The sequence below is a fragment of the Catharus ustulatus genome, chromosome 2 (genome assembly GCF_009819885.2).
Source record: "Catharus ustulatus isolate bCatUst1 chromosome 2, bCatUst1.pri.v2, whole genome shotgun sequence".
In the NCBI taxonomy this organism is placed as follows: Eukaryota; Metazoa; Chordata; class Aves; order Passeriformes; family Turdidae; genus Catharus; species Catharus ustulatus.
Window position 1 is genome coordinate 53,411,486 of NC_046222.1, and position 23,698 is coordinate 53,435,183.

A 23,698-nucleotide genomic window follows, 5' to 3' on the forward strand; every position below is an offset into this window, starting at 1 on the left:
TAAAAGAGTGAAATATTCACAAGATGACTGATTACCTGTTTGCTCATGCAGAGTTTAAGACAGTCAGTCATGATTGATGATATGCAGCATCCAGACAGTCAGTACAAGTTATGATGTTCTCCTCTATCACATCTTGACACAGCTCCATGTCTGATAGTGTTTCAGAAGAGTCTTGATTCTCTTGGTCATTTTTATTTAGATCTTCAAGACTAATAATATCATCTAAAAAATAAAGAACTTACAAACTGTAGCAAAAAACACCTGAAATCGCCTTACAAAATCTGTCATTTCTGTTGTGTCAGGACAGAATATTTCTAGACAAATCTTTTATTTTATCAGAATTGCCTTGATTTTTGCCTCCTAAATGGCCTATAAAAGAAATAAAACCTTTCAGTTTTGTCTCTCATAGGGGGCAGAGAGTCAGAGACAACACCCATGCATGTGTGTGTCTATTCCCACTTTAGCACTGCCTCTCCAAAAGCAGCCTTTCTTCTAAAACAGAGAAACTTCTCCTATTTTAGACAGCAAATTCTATCAGCTTTCAGGGAACTACTATTGTGTATTTTTAAATTCGTTACAGAACCTGTGAAAGTGTACTGCATTAGTATGGAAATCATGGGAAAAGGCAACGAGCAACCTTATCCCATAACCTCCACACTGCAGGAATTAATGCATACGGAAGTCCAGAGTCTCACATGAACCCTGATATCTCTTACTGCTCAAATGTGTGACCTCAAGTGCTGTTTGACAGCAGCTGAACATGAGCCAGCTGTGCTCAGGTGGCCAAGAAGGCATTCTGGCCTGTGTCAGCAGTAGTGTGGCCAGCAGGACCAGAGCAGTGATTGTCCCCTTGTGCCCGTCACTGGCGAGGCCACACCTCAATTCTGGGCTCAGTTTTTGGCCCCTCACTATAAAAAAAGACACTGGGGCACTGGAGCATGTCCAGAGAAGGGCAACTGAACTGGGGAAGGGTCTGGAGACAGGTGTGATGAGAAGCAGCTGAGGGAGTTGGGGGTGTTCAGCCTGAAGGAAAGTAGGCTCAGGGGGGAACTTCTTGCTCTCCACAACTGGCTGAGACTGTAGCCAGGTGGGGGTTGGTCTCTTCTCCCATGTAACAAGTCACAGGACAAGAGGAAATGGCCTCAAGTTGCACTGGGGAGGTTTAGATTGGATATTAGGGAAAATTTCTTCACTGAAAGGGAGGCTGGGCATTGGAACAGGCTGCCCAGGAAGTAGTGAAAGCATCATCCCCGAAAGTGTTCAAAAAGCAGGTAGATGTGGCACTGAGGGACATGGCTTAGTGGAGGACTTGGGCAGTGCTGGGTTAATGGTTGGACTCAATGATCTTATAGGCCTTTTACAACCTAAATAATTCCATGATTCTATGATTATGCTGCCAACATTTAGTGCTAATGAAGTTTAATTAACTTGAAGATACTCAACCTTTCAGGGAAGTAAAGTCTCAAGAAAGACTATGCCATGCTAAACACCATTTTGATATAGAATGGATAAAATTAAGCTAATTACTGGAATATTTCCATGTGGGAAACTTTATAAGGCAGTTTTAGCGCTTAGATGAAGAAAAGTGAAATGATGATAGCAACCACAGGTTTGTGAACCACGAACACGATCAATGGCATCACAAATTCATTTATCACATGATCGTGCTTTTGCACAAAGAGGAGTGTTATCACTCATTGGTAATGAAAAACCCTTTGATAAGAATTTTATACAGTTTTTGTATCACAGAATAGACTTACCAGTCAAGCCATCTCCATTCTGCAATCCATTTGTTTTCTGTTTTTCCTAAAATAGATAACAATAGTCCAGCAAAAAGAAAGTATGTGACAAAAGATGTTATTTTGGGCAAGAACAAAATCCGTGTTCTGTTTCATAATTACTAGTTCATTGTAGTAATAGTTTGAACATATTAGTTCAAATCAGAATTTTCCTGATTTCCACTACCAGACAAGGAAAAAAGTAATTTGTAAGTTAACACTTTCCAGCTATACAAAGAGAATTAATTTGCCCACAGTCACACAGAATAACTTCTCTGCTGCAGCTCTAGCAGAGGTGATGGAATAGGAGATTTGCTCAGATGATGAGAGAAAACTATAAAAAGTAAAACATCTGAATGATGGTAGCTTGTACTCAACAAAGGTCAGGTGAGGTATCAAAGTTTTTTCACCCTTTTTAAAGTACTTCTGAATTTGATCTTTCAAAACCTGAATCCTACCATGCCAATGAGCTGGTTTTAGAAATATTCAGAAGAGGCCAGAAAACATCCATCTTCTCATTGTGGATATTAAAGCAAATTTACTAACAAAGAACTGAAGAATTCCCCTTTGTACCTGAAATATTGGAAAGCCTTCCAAAATCCCCTAAAATTCATACCTCCACAGAGGTCTTCCACAGTAAATAGATCATCTTTGAGACTTTCCAGTCAAGGGGAACTATATAATCATCTGGCAACAAGGAGTCTGCAGAAGAAAATATTTTTTGCAGTTGAGTGTTCAGATCTCTCCACAGCCAAAACAAAACACTAAATTACAATTTTTGCAAACATTATTTATATATAACTTTTTAAAAAGCAGATATTTAGATGAGCCAGCAGCAAAATCAGTATTTAGAGTTTCTAGAATCTAAGGTCAGTGCACAAGAGGGGAAAGAGGGGGAAGGAGATCTGGGTTTGGCTTCTTTATTTAGACAAAAGCTTTCCCCCACATACTCCCCTAAAAATAGGCACACAGAAGAAAAACAAAGTTTTCAGCCAATAAATTAAAAGAAATGGAACTTAAATAACAACCTTTAAATTTTAAAATGCTTGATTGCAAGAATTGGTGCACTATCAGTAGAGAATCTGCCTCCTAAAATGTTTTAATTCTAACACTGTTTAAGAAGATGAAAAAAGGTTCTTTATAGGAAAATTGTGTGAAATATGTTTACACTTATATGAGAACCATACAAAAAGCAATTAAATATTTCATTTATAAATAACTAAAGACATTTATTTACCAAAAATTTCCCCTCCAAAATTACTGCAATATTGATTTAAATTCCCATTGTTGTAAAATAATACCACTTGAATGTGTGCATCAATAGTTGCCTGTCAATATAACTGTATGCCACAGGAAAAAAAAAAAAAAAAGCTGGCAGAGCTTCAGAGAGATCTCAGGGTGAATTTGTATTTCTTAAAGATTATTTCCAAAGGAAACTCACCTAAACTCCAGAGTATGCCACCTGTTACTGACTGAGAGAAGGACATTTGGTTCACTACCTACTGAATATTTCTGAATGCCTGGTTATTTTTTTCTTTCTTGGAAGATGCCCTTTTTCAAGTCATGGCCAACTCCCTCTATATGAAATTTAAGACCACAAATATGAAGATTCACCAAGGTTAGAGAAGAAAAGTGTTTTATATGTAACAGTTGGGGACATCAACAGTGCTTCCTTGCTGGATATCAGCTCTATATGGCAAGTTCTTTGGTGTTTGGTGCCAGATTGATGTAAAGCAGCACTACAGGTCCTTTAGGGATCAAGCCAAGTAACGCTTCCTATGATTTGCATCATTGTTCTGGCAGGTGGCATTACCATTGACTTTTAAAAAACAACAAAGGATCCTGAGGTCAGTTTGAGCAGATAAACAGACATAAGCTGCTCCTCCTCAGTTGTCAGATTAAAATTTTCATATGAAAATTCATGCTTAGCTTTCAATTCTGCTGAAACAAACAAGGTAAAGGTATACAGAAAAGCTGGTCTGTGTTTTTTAAGCCTATTTGTTGGTTAACTGAAAGTTACAGTTTCTCCACTAAATTTGGGCCCAATAAGCTGAAATACATTCTGCATGGGGAATGTGGCTCTTTCAGCAGGTGTTCTGGGGTGACTTCCAGGCAATATTCTGTTGTAGTCACTGGTTACAGGTCTGTGGGATTACATTAGCCTGCAGTACACTGGGAAGTGATGGTTGCACACTCAATTCCTTTGAGGACTGATAATTTTTAACCTGCTAACTTAAAATTATTAAAATTATAAAAGTACAAAAATCAGACATCTGGATCTCTGCAAGGAAAGTATACAACACTGGGACACTTATTAATCAGGCACACTTAAAAAGAAGACATTCACTATCAGAAGGCATCTTGTAAATCTGATATTCAATTTCAAACTAAATAAGATTTTGGGAAAGATTTTCAACAGCATCTAAAGCCATGTAAGAGTGTATGAAAACTACTAAAGAAACAAAAAAAAAGAATGTTACTATCTGGAATATAGAACCAAACATGCAGCCTTTATATAAGAGCACACATTTTGTACCACATCAGTAGGATGTTTTAAAACATCACTTAGTTCTGTAATCAACACAGCAAAGTCTTACTAGGATATATTAAAATGTCAGCAAGCGTTTCATATTTGGATTTCGTCAATTTTTGTTACTAAAAAGACTGCAAGTGCAAGGCCAGACCAAAAGCCATTCTGAAAGAGACTGAGGTTTTTAGGAAAAGCTAAAAGCTATCACCAAAACAGAAGTGACTTTTTTCAATAGCACTAATAGTTAACTAAGAACTGCAATAAAAATTAGTTTGTAACCACAGTATTTTATTTTGTTTTTTTGGTTTGGAGAGAGTACTTTATTTTTTGTGGTTTTGAGGGGGTTGTGGGTTTTTTTATTTTATATAGGAGTAGTAAGAAAAATGTTATACCCAGTGGAAGGCCTGGAGAACCAAAGAGCTGCACAAGTTGAAAGGCAAATCCTAATGATAAGGGAAGCCCCAGAAAACTACATTTCATATCTGCATCTTGATAATCTTCAAGTTGTGATGCCTTTGCTGTCTCAGAGCCATCTGCACCATTTGCATTTTCACCGCAGCTTGCCAATGTATTAGAATCTTCTAGATATTCAGAGACAATTTGAGCAGAAGACAAAACATCTGGTTGGCCATTTGTAACCTCTGAACAAACGTGTTCATCCTCGTCCTCTTTTTTATTAACTACCTGTTGTGACTGAAGGGTTGTAGCTTGTTCCTCCTTTGTTTTGGAATTTACACAAACCCTGCAGGCATATTTTGATATAGGAGAACATAGTCCTGAATGAATGTAAGAAATACTATGTAATAGAGCATCTGCATCTGGAGTGGGTAAGGAATATTCCTGCAATGCATGGTCCTGTTCACATGCTTCTTCACAGTTCTTGCTTAGAAAGTGTTTTCGCCTCACTTCCAAAACACTGTTCTGAGGAATATCGTCTCCTGTCGGGATATCCTTCCCTCCCTCTGTATGACCAAAGATCTGTCTTGGTAGGTTAAACTTTGGTGCTAAGTTGACAATTCTCCTGTATCGCTTTCTCTTCAACGTAATTGGTGTAGCATCAATTATTGGTACATTTATTTCACTTGAAGCCTGCATGAAGGTAGCCCTGGCTTCCACTAGGGAATCAAAGTGCACTTTACCAGTTGGAGATGCAGACAGACCATTGCTCATTACATTGCCAACTTCCTCTCTTTCTGTTTCATGATGGTTTTCCTTCACCAATCCCTCATTTGACTGATAGCAGTTTAGCTCTGCTGAACTGTTCATGTGAGACTGTTCAGGTTTCCTCACTTTTTGAGACCTTTGTTCACTTACAAATTTATCCTCAGAGCAAGGAGAGAGAGAACCTTGAGTATTGAAGTCCATCTGCAACACCTCAGTAGATAAATTAATTGAAAAAAAAGCCCAGGCATTGGAATTAGTCTCTTCTGTTTTTAATGGACATTTGCCCTCTGTGTTATCAGGCACATTATCAAGTACATTTGAATTGTAACACTGAGAGATCTCTTTTTCTTCACTGTTTAAACTTATCAGCTTGGTTTCCAAGTCAGGTTCACATGTAATTTGACATGACCCCAGTTTGTTTTCTGTGCTTAACAATGACGTATCATAGTCTTCAGAAATGCCTTCTGTTTCTTGGATGGAATTTTTATCATTGCTTATTGTTAGGAAACTGCAGAGATTGTCTTTGTGCCTTTGTTTTTCTTCCTCATCATCTAATGCATTTATGGTTAGGTTTTTGGTACAAAAAGGTTTTACGTCTCTTAAAAGCAAATTGTCACTTTCTACAGCAAATTCATTTTTCCATGCACTATTTGACACCACTGAGACCTCAGGCAGAGCAACCAGTAAGCTCTCTCTTGAAACCTCTGCAGCTTCTTTTAGGCTTTCATCACCACTCTTAGGCTGCTCTTCACAAACTGTTACTGGATCCTCTGGGCCTTTGCCGAATGTACACAATGATTTTTTGTTTTCTTCTTCCAAGTCATCCTCTTCGCTTTCGGATCCATCACGGTCACCTGGAACTGGATGATGAGCTACTCCACACAACATTTTCTTTGTAATTTCTGTACAATTACTTTTCGTTGTTTTGTTTCTTTTTCTCTTTTTCTTCTGTTTTGCTTTTGTTAAAAGGTATCCAGGGTTCTTGCTTAAAATTGTGTCCCTATGTGAAAACAAAGAAGATCAAATGTAAAATCCCAAACAAAATAAACAAACCCCCACTAGATTGGAGCAATATTGTATTCATGGTGATCGATTTGAAGAATAGGTACTTTATGTTACTATGATGATCAAACACAGACTATCTGCTTTTTTCAGTAGATAACATCTCAGATAACACCTTCTATTGATTAAACAAATGCTTCATCAATACAATTCAGAACAATCCTGAACGTTTAAATCCATTTAAGTAAACCCAGCTACCATTTCAATAACTTTGTTTAACAAAAAACAAATCCTCATTAGACCAAACATTGTGTGCGGATGTCTTACTAGCATGATGTTTGAATAATAGATCCTGAAGAGCTGGTTCTATTCTGAAATTTCATGACATGCTACGTGGAGCAGAAAGGTCCTAAGCAGAAGACAGTGTCATCCATTAAGATCAAATACTCAAATTCAAAATATACTAACCAAAATCCAAATAATGTAAAGTTACAGTGACTACAGCAACTCTGATATTTACTGTTCAGTATATTAAGTGTTAATTCATATATATTTGGAAGAAATATTTCATATTTTATTACCAACAAAATAATACACTGTGGAAAAAATTAAGATGCTTAATTAAAATTAAGAAAAAGAACATTTAATTAGAATTAATTTTATTTATTTATTTTGTCTGCATTTCTCACCAAATTTAACAGAAAGCTGCCCTGACTTTTCTGAAATCTTGACATTGGCCCATCAGCCAGCTAACCCTGAAATTAATACCCAGAAAAACTCAGTCCAGCATTCTACCCAGGAACTTAATATCTCCCTTTACAATTCTTCAGAGAAATGAGGTTTTCAGAGCTAAATTTGATTGATAAATCTTTGTACTGAAGACCTGCTCCTTTTCTGTAATTCTTCACTTTTCTGAAACGCTCTGTTTGGGATGGTACTTCACACAACACTCTAAGGCCAAGCAGCAGCTGGAATTACAGCTTGGGGACTGATTTTGGGGAATGCGTATGCAAAATCACCTGCTCTATAAAGTGCTGTATTCTGAAATTCTTGAGAGAAACAATACAAAACAAATCATAAAAGGGTGACTTTCAATGTAGAGGGAAAGCTGATCACTAAGAGGCAGCCTGGGAACTAATGGGAATCTATCCTTACCCTTCATTGATTCTTAAATTTATTTACTGTTAGTCTCTTAAAAGTTCTTCCTTAAATTGAACTCTATACAAAGTAAACCCTCCTAATTCTCTGATTGCAAAGGTCAGCAGCAGCCTTCTCAGCACAGCAATGAAGTTTGTTGACAGGATTCAAAAGTCCTGGTGCCTTAAATACTGCTGCAAAAGGCACTGCAGATCTTCATAGTGATCTTGTTGGAAAGCACACAAAATATATTTCCCTATAAGAGGGACATATACATGTCCAGATAAGAAATCCTACTAAGAAAGGGGATTTCCTTCAAATGTTGGCATTTAAGTCCAAATGGTGTTTTTCTCCAAGTAATGAAAACTGACTTCTCCTTTTCGAGATCTGTGTATTTTCAATACAGTGCCCTATGGTTTAAGTGGGAATGTCCACACCACTGATGACTGAAGTTAGCCAAGACAAGTTACATGTTGAATTCTGCTCACAATACACTCCATAGTCAGCAACGAGCCTCCTATCTCTTCTCCAGACAAAGAGACATAGGATGCCAAAGTTTTAGGACTGAATAGATCTTATTTGTCTATTGAAATAAATGATATCAAAGTGAAGTACCTGCAATAGTAGCTGGAGAGATTACTTGCTTACATATACCCCACATATGCAGAAATCATATACTAAAGCAAGATTATACCTTAAATCTTGACAATAACTTTCTTCTTCAGTGAATAAAATTGATAACTTGAAAGTGGTTTTAGACAAGGAAATTTCTGGAATTTTCAGATTTAAAAACCCCCTTACCAGTGAAATAATGTCCCAATTTTAACTGTTTTTAATGTAGTGGGTAATAAAACATCAGACCTGTGCACCAATTCCAAGAAGAATTTATTGTTGCACCTAAAAGTCCTTGTGCTGCCAGAACAACTGCAGAAATGACAAGCAAATTACCCCATGTCAGCACTGTCACAGGAAAGGAATGAACTTCCCAAGCCTTGATATTATTGTAGCTAAACTTGGCTTATCACTCACTTCTCCCAGATGTGTATTTGCACTGCTGCTACTGGAAATGAACTTACCTAATACTGGTGCAAGCATGTTTCTGATGTCTAACCCCTTACACATCTGACAAGACTTTCAGGACAATGCTGACAGAAACCTTCTTGGGCTGGGATGTTGCATCAAAGGTTGCAGAAATGAGGGAAGAAGTCTTAAAGGTCTGTGTACTTTCTTAGTCTCCTTACTATTATTTCTGAATCAGGAAGGAAAATCACACTGGATGGGATTCACTTTGGAATGCAAAAACAGAAAAAACTACCTTCACCAAATAATGGGAAAAGAATCCCCCAGATGATCCAGAAAAACTAACAGTTATTACTGCATTGAAATTGTTGCACATCAAAAAAATAACAAATCAAAATGTTGATCCAGGATGATGATTTAGCATACCTAGATATGACCATGAATAGTGACATTGAGCAGCTCATCATAAATATAACTATATAATTTCTGTGCGTTGGAAATATGGAGGTTTTATAACAGTCCAAGGAAATCAGTTTTTGAAATATCTGAATTTCCTAAAGAAAGGACTAAAGTAAAAAGGAAAGTGATTATTAAGTGTAGAATAACAAAATGCATTATTCTTCATGGTTCCAGGAAACTTTTGTTTTTCAATTGATTCTAAGAAAATACAACTCCAAGGAAATATTCTAATGCACTGTGAAGGCATAGCTAAAAGTTCCTGCCTACTAGTTTTAGTAAGATTTGTCTTTGTTCCTTCTCTTGTAGTCCTTCTCATGTAGTCCACCTACATGCCTTTTGAGAGTTTCTCTTACTGTAAAACTGTAAGGCATACAACTGCTGGGAAAACATAGGAACCAGCATGGAGACAGACTTCTCTTCTTAACAGGGACATTTGCTAGTGGGCTATTATTAAACCCATACAACACATGCAAAAGGGAAAAGAAAAAAAAAGGTGCTATTTCAGCTGGTATTTAAATTTTGCTACATATTATGCATTTAGAAACCTGGTTAGTAATAAAAAGAACTGAAAAAATGCAACTGTATCTTTGTTGAAATAGGAATTCCCCTTCTGCAACACTTCAAAATTTCTCAGCCTACTGTTTAGACAATAATAAAAGGTTTTTGCCATAACTCTGTTACATGTGACTTTAAGGTTTACCCTACTCAAAATAGCACTGACCAGCTTGATTGAGAGACAGTGCTCAGACAACACTCAACTGGAGAAACAAATACACTTTCAGTGAAGCAGAACATATGAACTAATTAATCTAAAGCAATTAGTCACATTTTGCTGGAAAATGGCAAAACCAGAAGAGTTACTTATTTGCAGTTGTACAGACTTCAGCTTCTGCATGCGTCTAAGTTGATGTCTGCTTGATATAGAAAAATGCCTGCAATCACTGCTGTACTGAAATACAGGACAGAATCATAGAGTCATTTAGGTTGGACGAGATCTGAGATCATTGAGTCCAACTGTTAACTCAGCACTTCCAAGTCCATCACTAAACCATGTACCCAAGTGCTACATGTCTATTAAAATACCTCCAGATGGTGACTCCACCACTTCCCTGGACAGTCTGTTCCAATGCCTGACCATTAGTAAAAAAATGTTTCCTAATCATCAGGCAAGACAGAGGAACACAAATTTAAAATCCAATTCTATATGACATTTAGCAATGAGGTACATGGTCTTTCAGAAATGTATGCCATAATTAATCTCCAAAGTCTCTGGACTGTGTTTTCAACATAAAAATTACAGAGGAGCAGTGTGCTTAAGATGGCATTTACTGGGATATACTTCACTTTCCCCATCTGGTAAGTCCAAGTACATTCTTGAATTCCTTGTGACTTAATTTTGCTTCAGAAACAACTAAAAATTGAAGTTATAATTTTGGAATTAAAAAAAAAAAGCCAAAGTATCAGCCTCTTTGTTAAACATCTTGCCTTTAACACTGAAATGAGTGATAAAGAACTAGTTCCACAACACCAAATGGAAAACTGGGTTATATTATCAGGTGATCAAGCACCTGGAAAAAACCACAAAACTTGCCAGCATTACTGGGTTTCCTGAAAGCTGAAATTCCATTAGACAACTGAGCATTCAACTTAGCACTTTGCTGCTGAAGAGACAGTCTTTGTCACCCTTTGCTACTCTGCTCCAGATGTCGCCCTTGCACTACGGTCTTTTGCTGGGTCTACCACTGTCCTTGTGGGTGGATTCACCTGCCTGACCCTGCATCAAAAGAAAAGAAGTACATGCTTCATTGTTACGCTCATTTAACTCTCCAAAGCAAGAAGTAAAAAAAGTGTCTAGCTAAGAAAGAAGTGGTTGGTGGGAACAAGTGAGTACCTTCAGCAGTAACACATCAGGTTGCCTCACAGCAAGGAAATACACCACAAATGATTTGTAAAAAATGTTTACGCATTCCAGTGTTGCAAATTAATTCTCTCTGCTCGAAACCAGTGAAGATCCTACTAGCTGAATTAAATCTGAAGTAACTCAGTATTATTCTTTTGCCTCTCAACAGCATCGCCAGTGTGGTGAGACTTAAGTACCTTTATAAAATAAACTAATCTATCACAATGCTCAAAGAGCTGGTTCAATCTTCATATTTTCTACAGGAGTGATGTATATACAGTTCTATGTAATGTATAATCAGTCATCAGACTGCTGCCCTGTTATAGTTCAGACACTAAAAACCTTGATCTAGAGAGTACACAGAGAACAGCACACAACTGGTGTGATTAAAGCACACCTTTAGAAGCTGTACATTTAATCAAACACATGACAAAGTGCAAGCACTTTACTTTCCAAGGTCAAAAATCCAAACAACCCACCCACCAAAACCCCCATGTTCTTGAGGTAACAACAATTCAGTTTCAAATGACAATCCATTCACTCCACAGAAATTTCAGGTGGGGTGACTTTACTGATCTTTGTCCTGGTGGGGTGACTTTACTGATCTTCGTCCTGCCTGCTTCATGAAAGTCATTAATATCTCATTATTTAACTGTCCTGTTTTGGCTCTTTAGTAATGGAATATGCTGATCAAAATTAAAGAAATCAATCCTGAATATACCGTTTGATACCTATGCTTATGTGTACAGAATATACTTGAGCCTAGTATGAAACACCTACTTTCTGAACAAGTCAAAAAAAAGCTGTTTCAACTTCCTCTAGATGCAATAAATATCTCACTTGACAATTCAAAACTGAGAAGAGAAACAAAGTCCCCCAGCAATAGATGGACACCAACAAATGGAGAGGAGGTGCCATTTTTTTTTTTTACTGAATTTTTTCTGCACTATTAAGTATGACTTGGTGTTAAAAAGCAGGTTAAGGCAAAAAAACCAAAACAACAAAACAGAAGTGATCTGATTACATCTTAAGGGGATGTACTTCCAATACACAGAAAAAACCCTGCAGTTTCATCATCAGCCTTTCCCCCATGAAGGCTCAGATGTTCAATTTTAAATTTTGGCAACGTTTAGCCCTTTGAAGAGAAACTGATGAGCATCAATGCCAATGTAGTGCACTGCAAGTAGTACCAATCATCTTGTCATCCACTCTAAAGTTACTGTTCAAATACATAAATAAATATTTTAACCAGAATAAGACGACCCACCTACTGTGATACATTGTCCTAGCACCTGAACACAGATGACAGACATCATAACAGGATGCAAAAGATAAGCAAGTACAACAAAAGGGTTTTAAAAGTACTAATAAAATTTATAGGGGGAAGTGTTGACCTTTCTTACCAATGCACATTCACACCAAAAACAAATGTAAAATGAAATTTGAGATGACACACAAGCAAAATCAAGTTGAAGAAAAATATGGGTTGGAGACTAAGGAAGCATAATGAAAGCAGAATTAAATATCTGGAGATTAATAAACTATTCCCTGTTAGGAACTGTCAATGAAAAATGATAGATTTTAGCTGTACTTAAAATAACTTCAATTAGCAAAATTATAGCAAAGACCTAACTATTCACCAAAGCACTGACTATAATTCTGGAACAAAAGCATGAGTTTTAGAAACACAAGAAGATACTGTAAACTTAGAAATAAAAAAAAGTATGAAGACAAATATACTGTAGGACACAAAATACTACTTTTAACAGAACAAGAAAAAAATTCAAAAGGACAGCTTAGGGGATGGGGTACAATATGCTCAGCAAGGGTTAGGACTGAGGCATTAAAAAAAATTAGAGAATAAGGTGTTGTTCTCCACACAAGTTTATAATAAAGGGAAAAGGGAAGGAGATGGATCCAGAGCTAAAAAGACAACTGTAATAACAAACACACAGGAGTCACATGAGAAAAACGCAGTTCAAGAATAAACCAAAAAGAGAGGGGGGAAGTTACAACAGGAAAACAGTAAAAGAAAACAGTATCAGCAACTATTAAGTAACCAGCCTCTAACCTAGATTACAGCAACATTAAAATTCAAATACTGGTAACTGCAGACAATGTTACTATACAGAGTATCTGCTTCATTCATTGCACTCATTCTGTGCATCTCAAATGCTCTATGAAATACCGAGAACTACAGAGCATCCAGATAAAATGAACATTCCATGGACATTATTATACCTTTTTCAACAAATCTCCATACTTCATCATGCTAGCATTCAAATTTTACTTACTATTTCCACATACTACACTTTGGTATTCACTCATTTCCATTTTCAAATACCTTTTACCAAAGGACTGAAGATACACAAAAGACATAATGAATTACCTCCTTAAAGATGATTACTTTTTACAAAACAGTCCTGTATTATTCCTAGAGTGTTGGGGATGAATAGATGCAGAAAACCGTCTTTCAATTCTGCAATTTAGTGAGCATCAATAGAAATTTTCTTTTGGACAGAAAATAGAAAAATACTTTAGATAAGCGCCAGCATATGCTATTATTTTCTAGTTCTGGAAAGACAATACTGCTAACAAATGGACACTGCTAACAAATGAGGAACAGAAAAGGGGAGCAGCTAAAGGTGTTGTCAGGAACCTGTGAGCAACTCTGCCAACACAGCTATGAAACAACATAACCAGATAAAGGGTACAGCCAGTTTGGCTGCTAGTTAAAGTCAGAAATTTAGCGTCCGTCTGAGAATAAGAACAGCATCACAGTCGGCATCCAACACCTTGAGACCAGGCAGCACTTCCATTAGTGATTTACAGTTCTGCTCTGATAGGTAAGGGTTAACTCTTCTGATGTTCTGGACTCTGCTCTCACTCAATCACTTCGAATATAATAACTTCTGTTTCTGTCAGAAAGGGCCTCTGGAGATCATATGGTCCAACCTCTGCTCAAAGCAATACCATGACCTCGTTGCTCAGTGCCTTGCCCATACAAGTTTTGAATATTTTAAGGATGAGATTACACAAGCCACTATACAGTACAAATTTCCCATGTTGCAACCTCCACCCGTTGCTTCTCATCTAAGAGGACCTAGACCTAGGACAAAGAAAGACACCTATGTACGTATTAGAACCAGGAACTCAATCTAGACTACAGTAACAATGAAACACAACACTCTGCCATCCACATATTGTATACGAAGAATTCCATTTATAATCCTATATAATGGATTTTTGCTGCACTGCCATAAGCAGTCTCCATAAAGTGAAGAATAATGCTAAATGTTCACTGAGTATTTAGCACATCCAGCAAATGGCTACAAAGAGCCAAAAATGCAGCTCAGACAGATAGACCTGACCTGCTTCAGGGAGACCATCCCATGTCTATACTTTGGTTGTCACGGTCCCTGTAAAGCACTGTATCCACCTTAGAAGCTATCAGGAAAAATGCTATATGGGGGAAAACAATACAGTCAATCCACTCCTAAGCCAGGCTCCTGAGCCTTCAGAAACTATTAATGGTTAAGAGCAAGATGTGGGTGGGATAAGCTGTTCAGTAACTTCTCATAGACTATTATAACCTATAATACAGACCTAGAGCTAATGAATAAAGAAAAAAATATTAAAAGTATAATGAATAATATAACAGCCACACAGGATTATGGGCCTATGACTAAGACTAATTTGCACATGATACAATACATCCCGCAGAAATAAGCAAATGTTTACTCAGTAAGCTAAAGCTGCACTTCTTAGTCTGTTAGCAACTTAGAAAGAGGTTAAACAATATTACCAACAGAATTCAGCCTTGTTAAAATCAGTAGTTAGAAAACATGCAACTACATGCTCCAAAAGAAAACTCAAGATTGGATTAACACACCCATTACAAAATTAAAAAAAAAAAAATCAACACTAAAAAGACTGCAAGTACAACTGATTTTTGTTTTTGGTTCCCATGGATATAGCATATTGTGGTTTGGCACAACATGATATTGTTACAAGAACACTATAAATCAGTAAGGTACACGTGACACGGTCAAGGACTGTCTGCCTACCAGAGAAATGAACTGGTAGCATTATCAGCTAAAAGGAAGCTGCAAAGACCAATTCTAGACAAAATACTTCAATGCTTTTTTTATCCTTGATCTAGAATTACACTGACAACCTACCTCAAACAAAACCCACCATTTGCAGCTTCTCCATCACTACAGAAATAAATTAAGAAAAATTTGAGATGATCAAACTGTTACTTTTTTTTTCAAAATAAGACCAATTATGTTTTCACACATTTTTCTATGAACTCAATATGCAGATTTACAGCTAATTTCAACCAATTAGCCTATTAAAAAAAAATCACAACCAAAAAAAAACCAAACAAATAAACCTCAACAAATTTATTCATGTACAAGATTTTTTTTTTCACCTATGATATTAATAGAGAGCTTTATTCTCTGCTTTTGCTTTTTTTCCCAAAAGGACGAGAACACACACATTAAAGTGAGACAATCATCACTTTAGAAACACCAAAGCAAAATATTTCTACACCTGATCCACATGAAACATCTGATCACTTAAAACAAGGGCTTACTTTCAATTTAATTTCAATACTCTTTTTAATGCTTTAGAGGGAATTGTAATACATGTGTCTGTTCTTTTGAAGTCTCAACATATATCTAGTCACCTCATCTCCACGATGTACCAGCACTGAGCAAAAACATTTCCTCCAGAAAATATCATTGCTAGAAGACAACAGCAGTTAAAACTACATGTCACACATGAATGTGAGATTTCCTCTAATTCACTGAGAATGAAACTTACTGTTCAGCTAAAAGAAGAAAATACCAACAGTCTAAATTACAACAGGGAAGACACACAAAAAATTAAATATAAATGTTATGGGTTCTATCTCAGAGAAAACCTTGTTTTCAGTTATCTATCAGCAGAGAAACAACCATCTCTGCGAAAGGTTTCAAGAGACAGATGACAAGAGAAAATCTGTCCTGGTGGAATGAACAAGAGGATCAGAAGGGTAACAGTGAGAAAACTCGTGGTTTAGGATAAAGACATTTCAAGAGGTAAAGCAAGAGCTGCACATGCAAGCAGAACAAAACAAGGAATTAATTCACCACTTCCCACAGGCAGGCAGGTGTTCAGCCATGTCCCAGGAAAGCCAGGCTCCATCACACGGATGTTACTTCAGAAGACGACCACCACAATACTGAACCCCCTCACTCCTTCCTCCAGCTCTATGTACCTTATGCTATAAGGTCTGGGATCTCCCTTTGGTCAGCTGGGGTCAGCTGTCCCAGCTGTGTCCCCTCCCAACTCCCCATGAGGAGCAGAAAGGCCTTGATGTTGTGTAAGCACCGCTCAGCAGTAACAAAAACATCCCTGTGTTATCAATACTGTTTCCAGGGCAAATCTAAAACACAGTCCCAGACCAGCTTTTCTAAACACAACTAACTTTACCCTATCCAAAACCAGCACCCAGATTTTTTAGGGTTTCGTCTTGGGGTGCTGATTTTTTTCTCGTCCATACAAAATTAAAGTAAGAAAACTGAATCACCCAATGAATGCCAATGATAACTTTTGATAATTTGGGAATTAAACCAGGGAATGGTAACTTAGATGAAAAATTAAAACTAGAACCACTTTTCCCTATACAGCTGATGCTAAGCAGTCTGCTATAGGCACCAATTTATGCATGTTCTACAAAGTAATTTTCATTTAAATGTCATGCTTAGAAAAGTTAAGTCTTAAATTTACTTACCAAACATCCCACTAGTTTCAAGTATGCAGGAGAAACTTAGGATTTGTATTTATATTATGGTTCTGTACATTAGTTAAATTTTAAAAAAACCCAATCTGACATTATTAATTCACGAAATATGATGAACTAGCAATTTATTTAAAAAGTGAACAATGGGAAACTGTGTTCTGGGTACATTATCATAATCAACAGAAGTACTGCATAGAAAGTACAGACAGTAAGAATTTTCAGATCCCCTGCCTAGCTGAGCAGCAAGTTCTTACATTTCTTGCACATACATTTTGACCAAAAAACTAATTTTCCTTGGTTTTGAGGGCATGAGAAATTCAGTACCTGCAACATGTACTTCACATTTCTTTTTTTTTAACCTATAGTGTAGTATAAAATCAACTTCTGAGATAGGTCTGCCTGTGACTGTCATACCCTCACAAAATATGATTACACCATGAAACAGAGCAGCATTACACTGACAGTAATTCCAGTGGGTTTTCACCTATCATGTCACTGTACTTACCTTAGAAAACAGCTGTACAGATTAAGCAATTTACAAATGTTTGATACACAAATTGCAAAGCTTCCCTTTCCTAAATGTCCTTTTCAAACTGCAGGCCTATTGATCAGCATGCCTTGCACAGCAAAAACACTCCCATGCACCAATAATTAAAAAGGTAACACAAGAAAAGCTGCATCATCTTAAAATAGCAAGAAATTAGTACCTATTCAAATAAATAATGCTAAATAACCTCATTTCAATCTTCAACAATCAGCTCTTTGTCATGCCTTAGCACACTGTATGAATATTACATAAGCCTCAATAAATTTTATCATGTTACAGTTTACAGTAAAATAGACTAAATGAGTCTAAAACCTTTTTATCTCCCCCAAACTTGAAATGTGCTTTCAAGTTTAAATATAAAAACTTTGGCATAATTAAAGTATTACTGAGCATTTACAATAATATCCATGTTTCTTATGAGACATGGAAAAAGATAGTGATAACTAAAATGCAGTAAGATATTTAATATGAATAACAAACAATGAAGGAAGATAATATAGTTGGGGAGCCTCTTTTCTACACAGACACATAATTCAGTATATTAACAACGCATGTGCTAATGAAACATTTTAAATTCTGTTGCAAATAATTAAAACAAATTTGCACAATAGGTGTAGAAAACCACAGAAAGATACTTCATTATATACCTGGACTTCCAGTTCTCATGGTATTCAAACTTTATTGACGAAGTAATTTTTAGGGCCTATTCAAAAATTGTCTACGCTTTAAAAAAATTAAGCTGGCCTTGCAATTCTCAAAATTCTGATACTGTGATATGAAATGAGTAATAGATAACCATCAAAATTCTTTTAGTTACATACTCATGTTCTTGACCATTTCCTAGGCAACATTTGGTCATTCAGTGTATAAGGAAGTCAAGCGTAGTTAGGTTATTTCAGCTAATAGGTTAGCAACAATGCTCATCTGTATAAAATCCTACAAGCCTGAAAATAGAAACTGTTGCATTGAACTACTTCAACATTACTGAACACAAATATACTTTATTAATACAGCAAGTTGTTAGAAAAAAGGCAAAGTGAACACTTACAAATTCATCATTTTTTAAGAGAAAAAGAGCAGTAAGCTAGTCTCCATTCTGGCTCATTCTTTGTTATGTGCTAAACAGATTACATTGGCTATGCCAAAATTAGGAATGCAAGATGGCTTTACAGAATTATATCCACTATTTATACTGAATTGATTAATCCCAACTGTGGACTGCGAATTGACAGCCTAATTCTTCAAAACTTCATTTTTATCACAAATGAAAGAAACTGACTTAGAAAGATACAGTTGTGACATTTCAGTGGATCAGTGATAAAATTTAGGGGTTTTTTCAGTCAGCACCGAAGTTGGTGGTGTTCCAACATCATAGTTTATATACTACCAATTAGAGTAAATAAAAAAATTATCCAGATGGCACAGTTTATGGCTGGTGCGTACTGTACTGGCAGAATGTTGCTTCAACTGCCACATGAACTTCTTAGATAAAAAAAAAAAAAAAAAAAAAAAGGAAAAACCACCCAAAACCAACAAAACAACAACCAGAAGAAAATCAAACCTCTTAATTGAAATCCAACAACACATGCCAGAATGTTGCCAATTGGCAATACATGCCAAACAGAACTAAAGGACAATCCAGAACATAGTTGCTTTCAAAAAAATAACTAAAATGGTAAGAAGACTAAATAACAATCACTAAAATTAACTACTGTGTAAATAAACTCTTCTTGGTGGGCTTTACTTCTAAAAGATCCTTAATATGACCCCTTCTTTTAAAAAAAACTGTTCAACAGTTACCTAATGTATGACAACATCATTGTCTTAGATTTATGAAGAAAGACTCTGCTATATACCATACTATATTAAATATTTTACTAAAATCCAAGGTCTTACAACTTTAATAAATATAGTTTTAAAAAGCATTAAATGTACAATTTTATTTACATGCAAGTCCATTAAGAAGAACAACCTCTAGAAGAAAATGGGTCTTGAAATAGTCCTATTTAAAACACAGAAGATCACTACTTCATTGGAGGTGATGATGTGTTTTAAAAGGGCAAATAAGAGATTCTTATTAACTGACTGCAGCTGTGTTACTGGCTACTGGAAACACTGAAAGAACTCCATGAGTCTGTATTGTCTCCCCACCTAGGTCTTCTCTGCAGAGGTGGTCTTTGAGTATGTTTGTGGGGAGGTACCACTGAATTCATGACAATAGGGATGGATATTTGATATTCGTATCGTTCCAACATCTGAGCAATCTTCTCACGAGTGACCCCATGCTTATTCCTCCTATTAAAAAAAAAAATCAATAAATCATCTGGTATGTTTATGGTTATATATAGTTATATGTAAGAACATATATAATTGCCTATTACAGTCTTTAAGAAAAATACCCTCTAAATTCTCTTTTTTTTTCCTGCTTGCTTTTATTACACTATAACCTCATCTCTTGGTATTCAACTTGCGTTTTTATTTTAACAATTCACAGTTGCATATACTGAGTAGCAGTAAACAATACAGTTATTCTTCTTCATACACAAATGTGATGTTACTCACTATAACTATACACCTGAATTACCCTAGAAGGATTTTACTATTTATTAGTCAGATTTTACACTGTATACCAGCTAATGAGCAGAGGGATGAATACTAGCATAGACTACTCCTTATGAAAGAAATATTTAACCTAGCGTCATATATACAACTAACACTGTTTCAAGACTTAATGACAGATTATTTTCTCATAAAGAAACCTCTCCACAGAATAAGAAGCAACTTCAGTTCTGAACTAGAACAACATGCTCACAATACTTTCCTCTACTAGCTGTAACTGACACTTGTAAATTTAGGAATGTACTGGAACACATGTAAGGGAAAAGGTATCAGAAATGTTGTCCTATTCTTGCAGTGCTTGGTGACCAGCTACTTTCAGGGACAACTTGATCTATTAAGAACCTGAGCTGTTACACATGACATTAGAGTATCTGTATCTCCTTGGTATCTATGGAATTGAACCTTAAAATCCATGTTAGCAGAGAATTTCAGACTCTGCCAGAAGAAAACCATAAGCCTCATGCACAAACTGAAAGTTGGAGAATTGACAGAACTGTAACAGAAATTAATCTAAAAGAGACATAAAACAGAACCAAAGGTTTTGATAGCATCAACAAGCATTTATCATAACCCAATACTTATTGTAGACAAAAAACCTCGTCAAAACTAAATTATGTCATCAACAAACCAACAGAGAATACACTTTAGCACCTCTGTGCCTTCTGCCAGGGACAGAAGAGGTATGGGCCTTACCAACTTGTTCAGTTCTACAGAGGAGAAATCAACACTGGGAACAAACAGGCTATATCGGAAAGATGATATTCCATACAGAAATATTTTAGAAGATTGATTCCTCACCACCTAGTGCCCTCAGGACTTTATGAGTATTACTACAAGAAAGAAGTAACTATCAAGTTGACAAAGGCTCAAAGCACACTGCAGTAGCACACTTGTTTCATATTCAGAATGGAAGCAGAACTGGTGATCTCAGAACTATTCAAAATTACATTGCCTCCTTTAAAGGTGTATTTTATCAGCTCTTTTTCTGTGAAGAAAATGATTAAGCAGAGCATTTCTCTCACACTCTTCCCTGAGACAACACCAGAAGCTGGAGTGACCATCGCATGTGGCTCATTGTTTAAATGCTTCTAATTTCTACATTGTGCTAAAGCAGCCCAGGAGCAGCTGCATGTTGAACTAATCACTTGGTGAGTCTTAGCAGTTTTGATTTTATTCACAAATGTGAACAAGGTTAATGGTAGAGAAAAAAGTCAACTCACTAGAAATATGTGGATTTTACAAAGCACTTGACATTCATGACAGACAAAAAATGAGAAGAGCAAGTCTAAGTCTTTTAATGCAAATGTTGGAAGCAGAAAGTTATTCAATATTTTCCCTCTCTTGGTACTCCTGGAAAAAGATTACAACTCGAGTGCTCTGGACATAAAGTGCACACTCGTCCACAATTGAATGGACTTGTGCATGATCACTTTATAAAAGAGGAAGTACCTTTCCTTGCAGAATAAGGCAGGATAATAAAATCACCCACAGCAAAATTGCATTAAGCATAGAAACTGATTTAAAAAAGGAAATCAATTTGCTGTATAGTGTCATTTAATACTGGTATCTCCTCATCAGGCATGTCTTCACTCATTCTTTGGCAGCCTGGCTATGCTGAGAGAGCATAAAGTCATCTATCTGAAGCAAGGCAGACATGGCAGCAAAAGCTCCTAACAGATGGGAGGAAGGAAGACTGTTTTGCGTGGAGGAGCACAGAACATACTGATAAAAGCAAAGTTCTGCCACTATCAAATGCTTCCATACTACTCTCCACAACTGCACCTTCAGCAAGCTTGCTAATGAAACAAAACTGAGGGGTCCACTCCCAAAGTCATTAAAGAACAACATGAAAACTTACATCACCACCTTTCTTAAACTCCCCAAAAAATAAAGTTTCCAGACAATGGGCCTCTGTTTAAATATTTAAAGCAACAAGAACTGCTAAAATATTTCTAGGAATCTTATAAAAAATGGTAACAGCACTTCACAGTCCAAGGGTTTTGCCCTGGGAAAGATATCAACTTTACTCCAACAATTAATACTTGAACAATAAAATTCAACAGTAATAACACACCAGTTTATCCTGTTACTTTTTAAGATCATGAGGAAACATGAATTTTCCTGGAAAATTAGTCTGTTTCATGTAATGGAAATCTCATGCTGAGTATCTCAGACATGCCTGATCACTAGGATTCCTAACTTGGCTATGCAGCATGCCAAACTAGAAAAGCCTACTATTCTATAGAGAGAGAACTTCATCTCTAGATACAAGTGAATGGTGGTTTAGGATCAAAAAATGAAAACTTCAGAACATTTATAAACACAATAAAGTCCAAGTCAGTAATGCAAGCATTATACGCATATACAGTAATTTCACGACCATAAGGCACACCGGACTATAAGGCGCACCCCCCGGGAGTCGGCAAAATTCGCAACTTTGTACATCATATAAGGCGCACCGGACTATAAGGTGCCCCTTTTTTTTGTAGCGAGGCTCCGCCCCCAGCTCACCCCGTGTGGTTGCTGGCCAAGGCCTCGCCTCAACCCAGCAGCCATTGGCCCCCGGGCCCGCCTCCACCTGGCAGGGGTGGTGCCGCAAGCCACTGGGCCCCCCCTGGACCCAGCAGCCATGGGCCCCCGGGACTGCCTGGACCCAGGAAGGGGGGTGCTGCGGGCTCCCTGCCCTGCCTTCACCCGGCAGGGGTGGTGCCACGGGCCTCCGGGCCCGCCTCCAGCTGGCTGCTGTGGCACTTCCGGCTCCCCCCACGGCTCACAGCTCACACTTCCGGTTTGGCAAATTTCGCAACTTTGTACATCAGATAAGGCGCACCAGACTATAAGGCGCACTTCCAGGTTCAAGGGAAAATTTTAGTCAAAAGGGTGTGCCTTATAGTCGTGAAATTACTGTACTTTGTGCACTACAGGGGCTACTTTACAGAGCTGAAACAATTAGAGGCAAAGTCAGCTGGATGTATATAAAACAAAAACCAGTCAGAGCTGTCATCATGATGACAGCCTTCATCAACTGTGAAAATATCACACTAATTTTCAAACAAAGAAATATCCCCGAGCTGGTTTGATACCTTACAGATTCCTAAAGCAGATATATCTGAGACAAAAGGACATTAGCCAGGAAGAATAAGCAGCTTCTCAAGCACTAAGAACCCAGAAGTCCAATGACCCATGCTCAACAGTACTCTAAATCACATCTACACATGTCCAATAAAATTTTAATATTGACATTTTGGGCCAACAAGATGGAGCTGGTATTTATTTGTCTACTTGTTTATCCATAAAACTTTCTCTACAGTAAGAGAAACCTTACTTTTCTAATTCTTCAGGATCAAACTTCCACCAAGTATTTGGCTCATGGAATTCCACTCTGTATCCTTTTTCTAGAGCCTGCAGCAAGCAAAGAAATATGTGTGATGTGTATCATGATCACATAGAACATAAGACAAAAAATAAAAGACAAGAATAATAAACAGATGCAGCAGCCTACTCTGCTGTGGTACTATGCTGAATTTCACTTACCCGCAATCTGTCTTAGCTTTTGTTGCAGGCTAAGCAAATTGAACCGAGCCAATCCTTGAATTGATCTAAACCACTGCCACAGCAATTACTAAACATTATCAATAAGCAGTCTCTGTCTTTAAAAACTTGAGTAAAAATGTTTCTGAAAAACACACATCAACTTATCACATGCCAGGGTAATGTGAAAAATTGTTACAGGTGACAATCATGCAACAAA

At 36.9% G+C, this 23,698-nt stretch overlaps 1 protein-coding gene across 5 annotated transcripts in view; it reads right to left on the bottom strand.

Annotated features, from left to right (window-relative positions):
* The window catches only part of LOC116993207 (NEDD4-binding protein 2-like 2), a 42,655-nt gene that overhangs the window by 5,914 nt on the left and 13,043 nt on the right, over positions 1–23,698 (bottom strand). For 4 of the 5 annotated variants that reach the window (XM_033053598.1, XM_033053599.1, XM_033053602.1 and 1 more), the window contains 6 exons: positions 23,273–23,349; positions 19,480–19,623; positions 4,701–6,472; positions 2,395–2,480; positions 1,761–1,806; positions 36–222 (listed from right to left, as the gene is read on the bottom strand). In XM_033053598.1, coding sequence (XP_032909489.1) covers positions 68–222; positions 1,761–1,806; positions 2,395–2,480; positions 4,701–6,472; positions 19,480–19,623; positions 23,273–23,349 — 2,280 coding nt within the window. In that variant the 3' untranslated portion in view covers positions 36–67. Of the gene's footprint in view, positions 1–35; positions 223–1,760; positions 1,807–2,394; positions 2,481–4,700; positions 6,473–16,880; positions 19,624–23,272; positions 23,350–23,698 lie in introns of those variants that run through there. The other variant, XM_042779070.1, reaches the window with a different exon arrangement.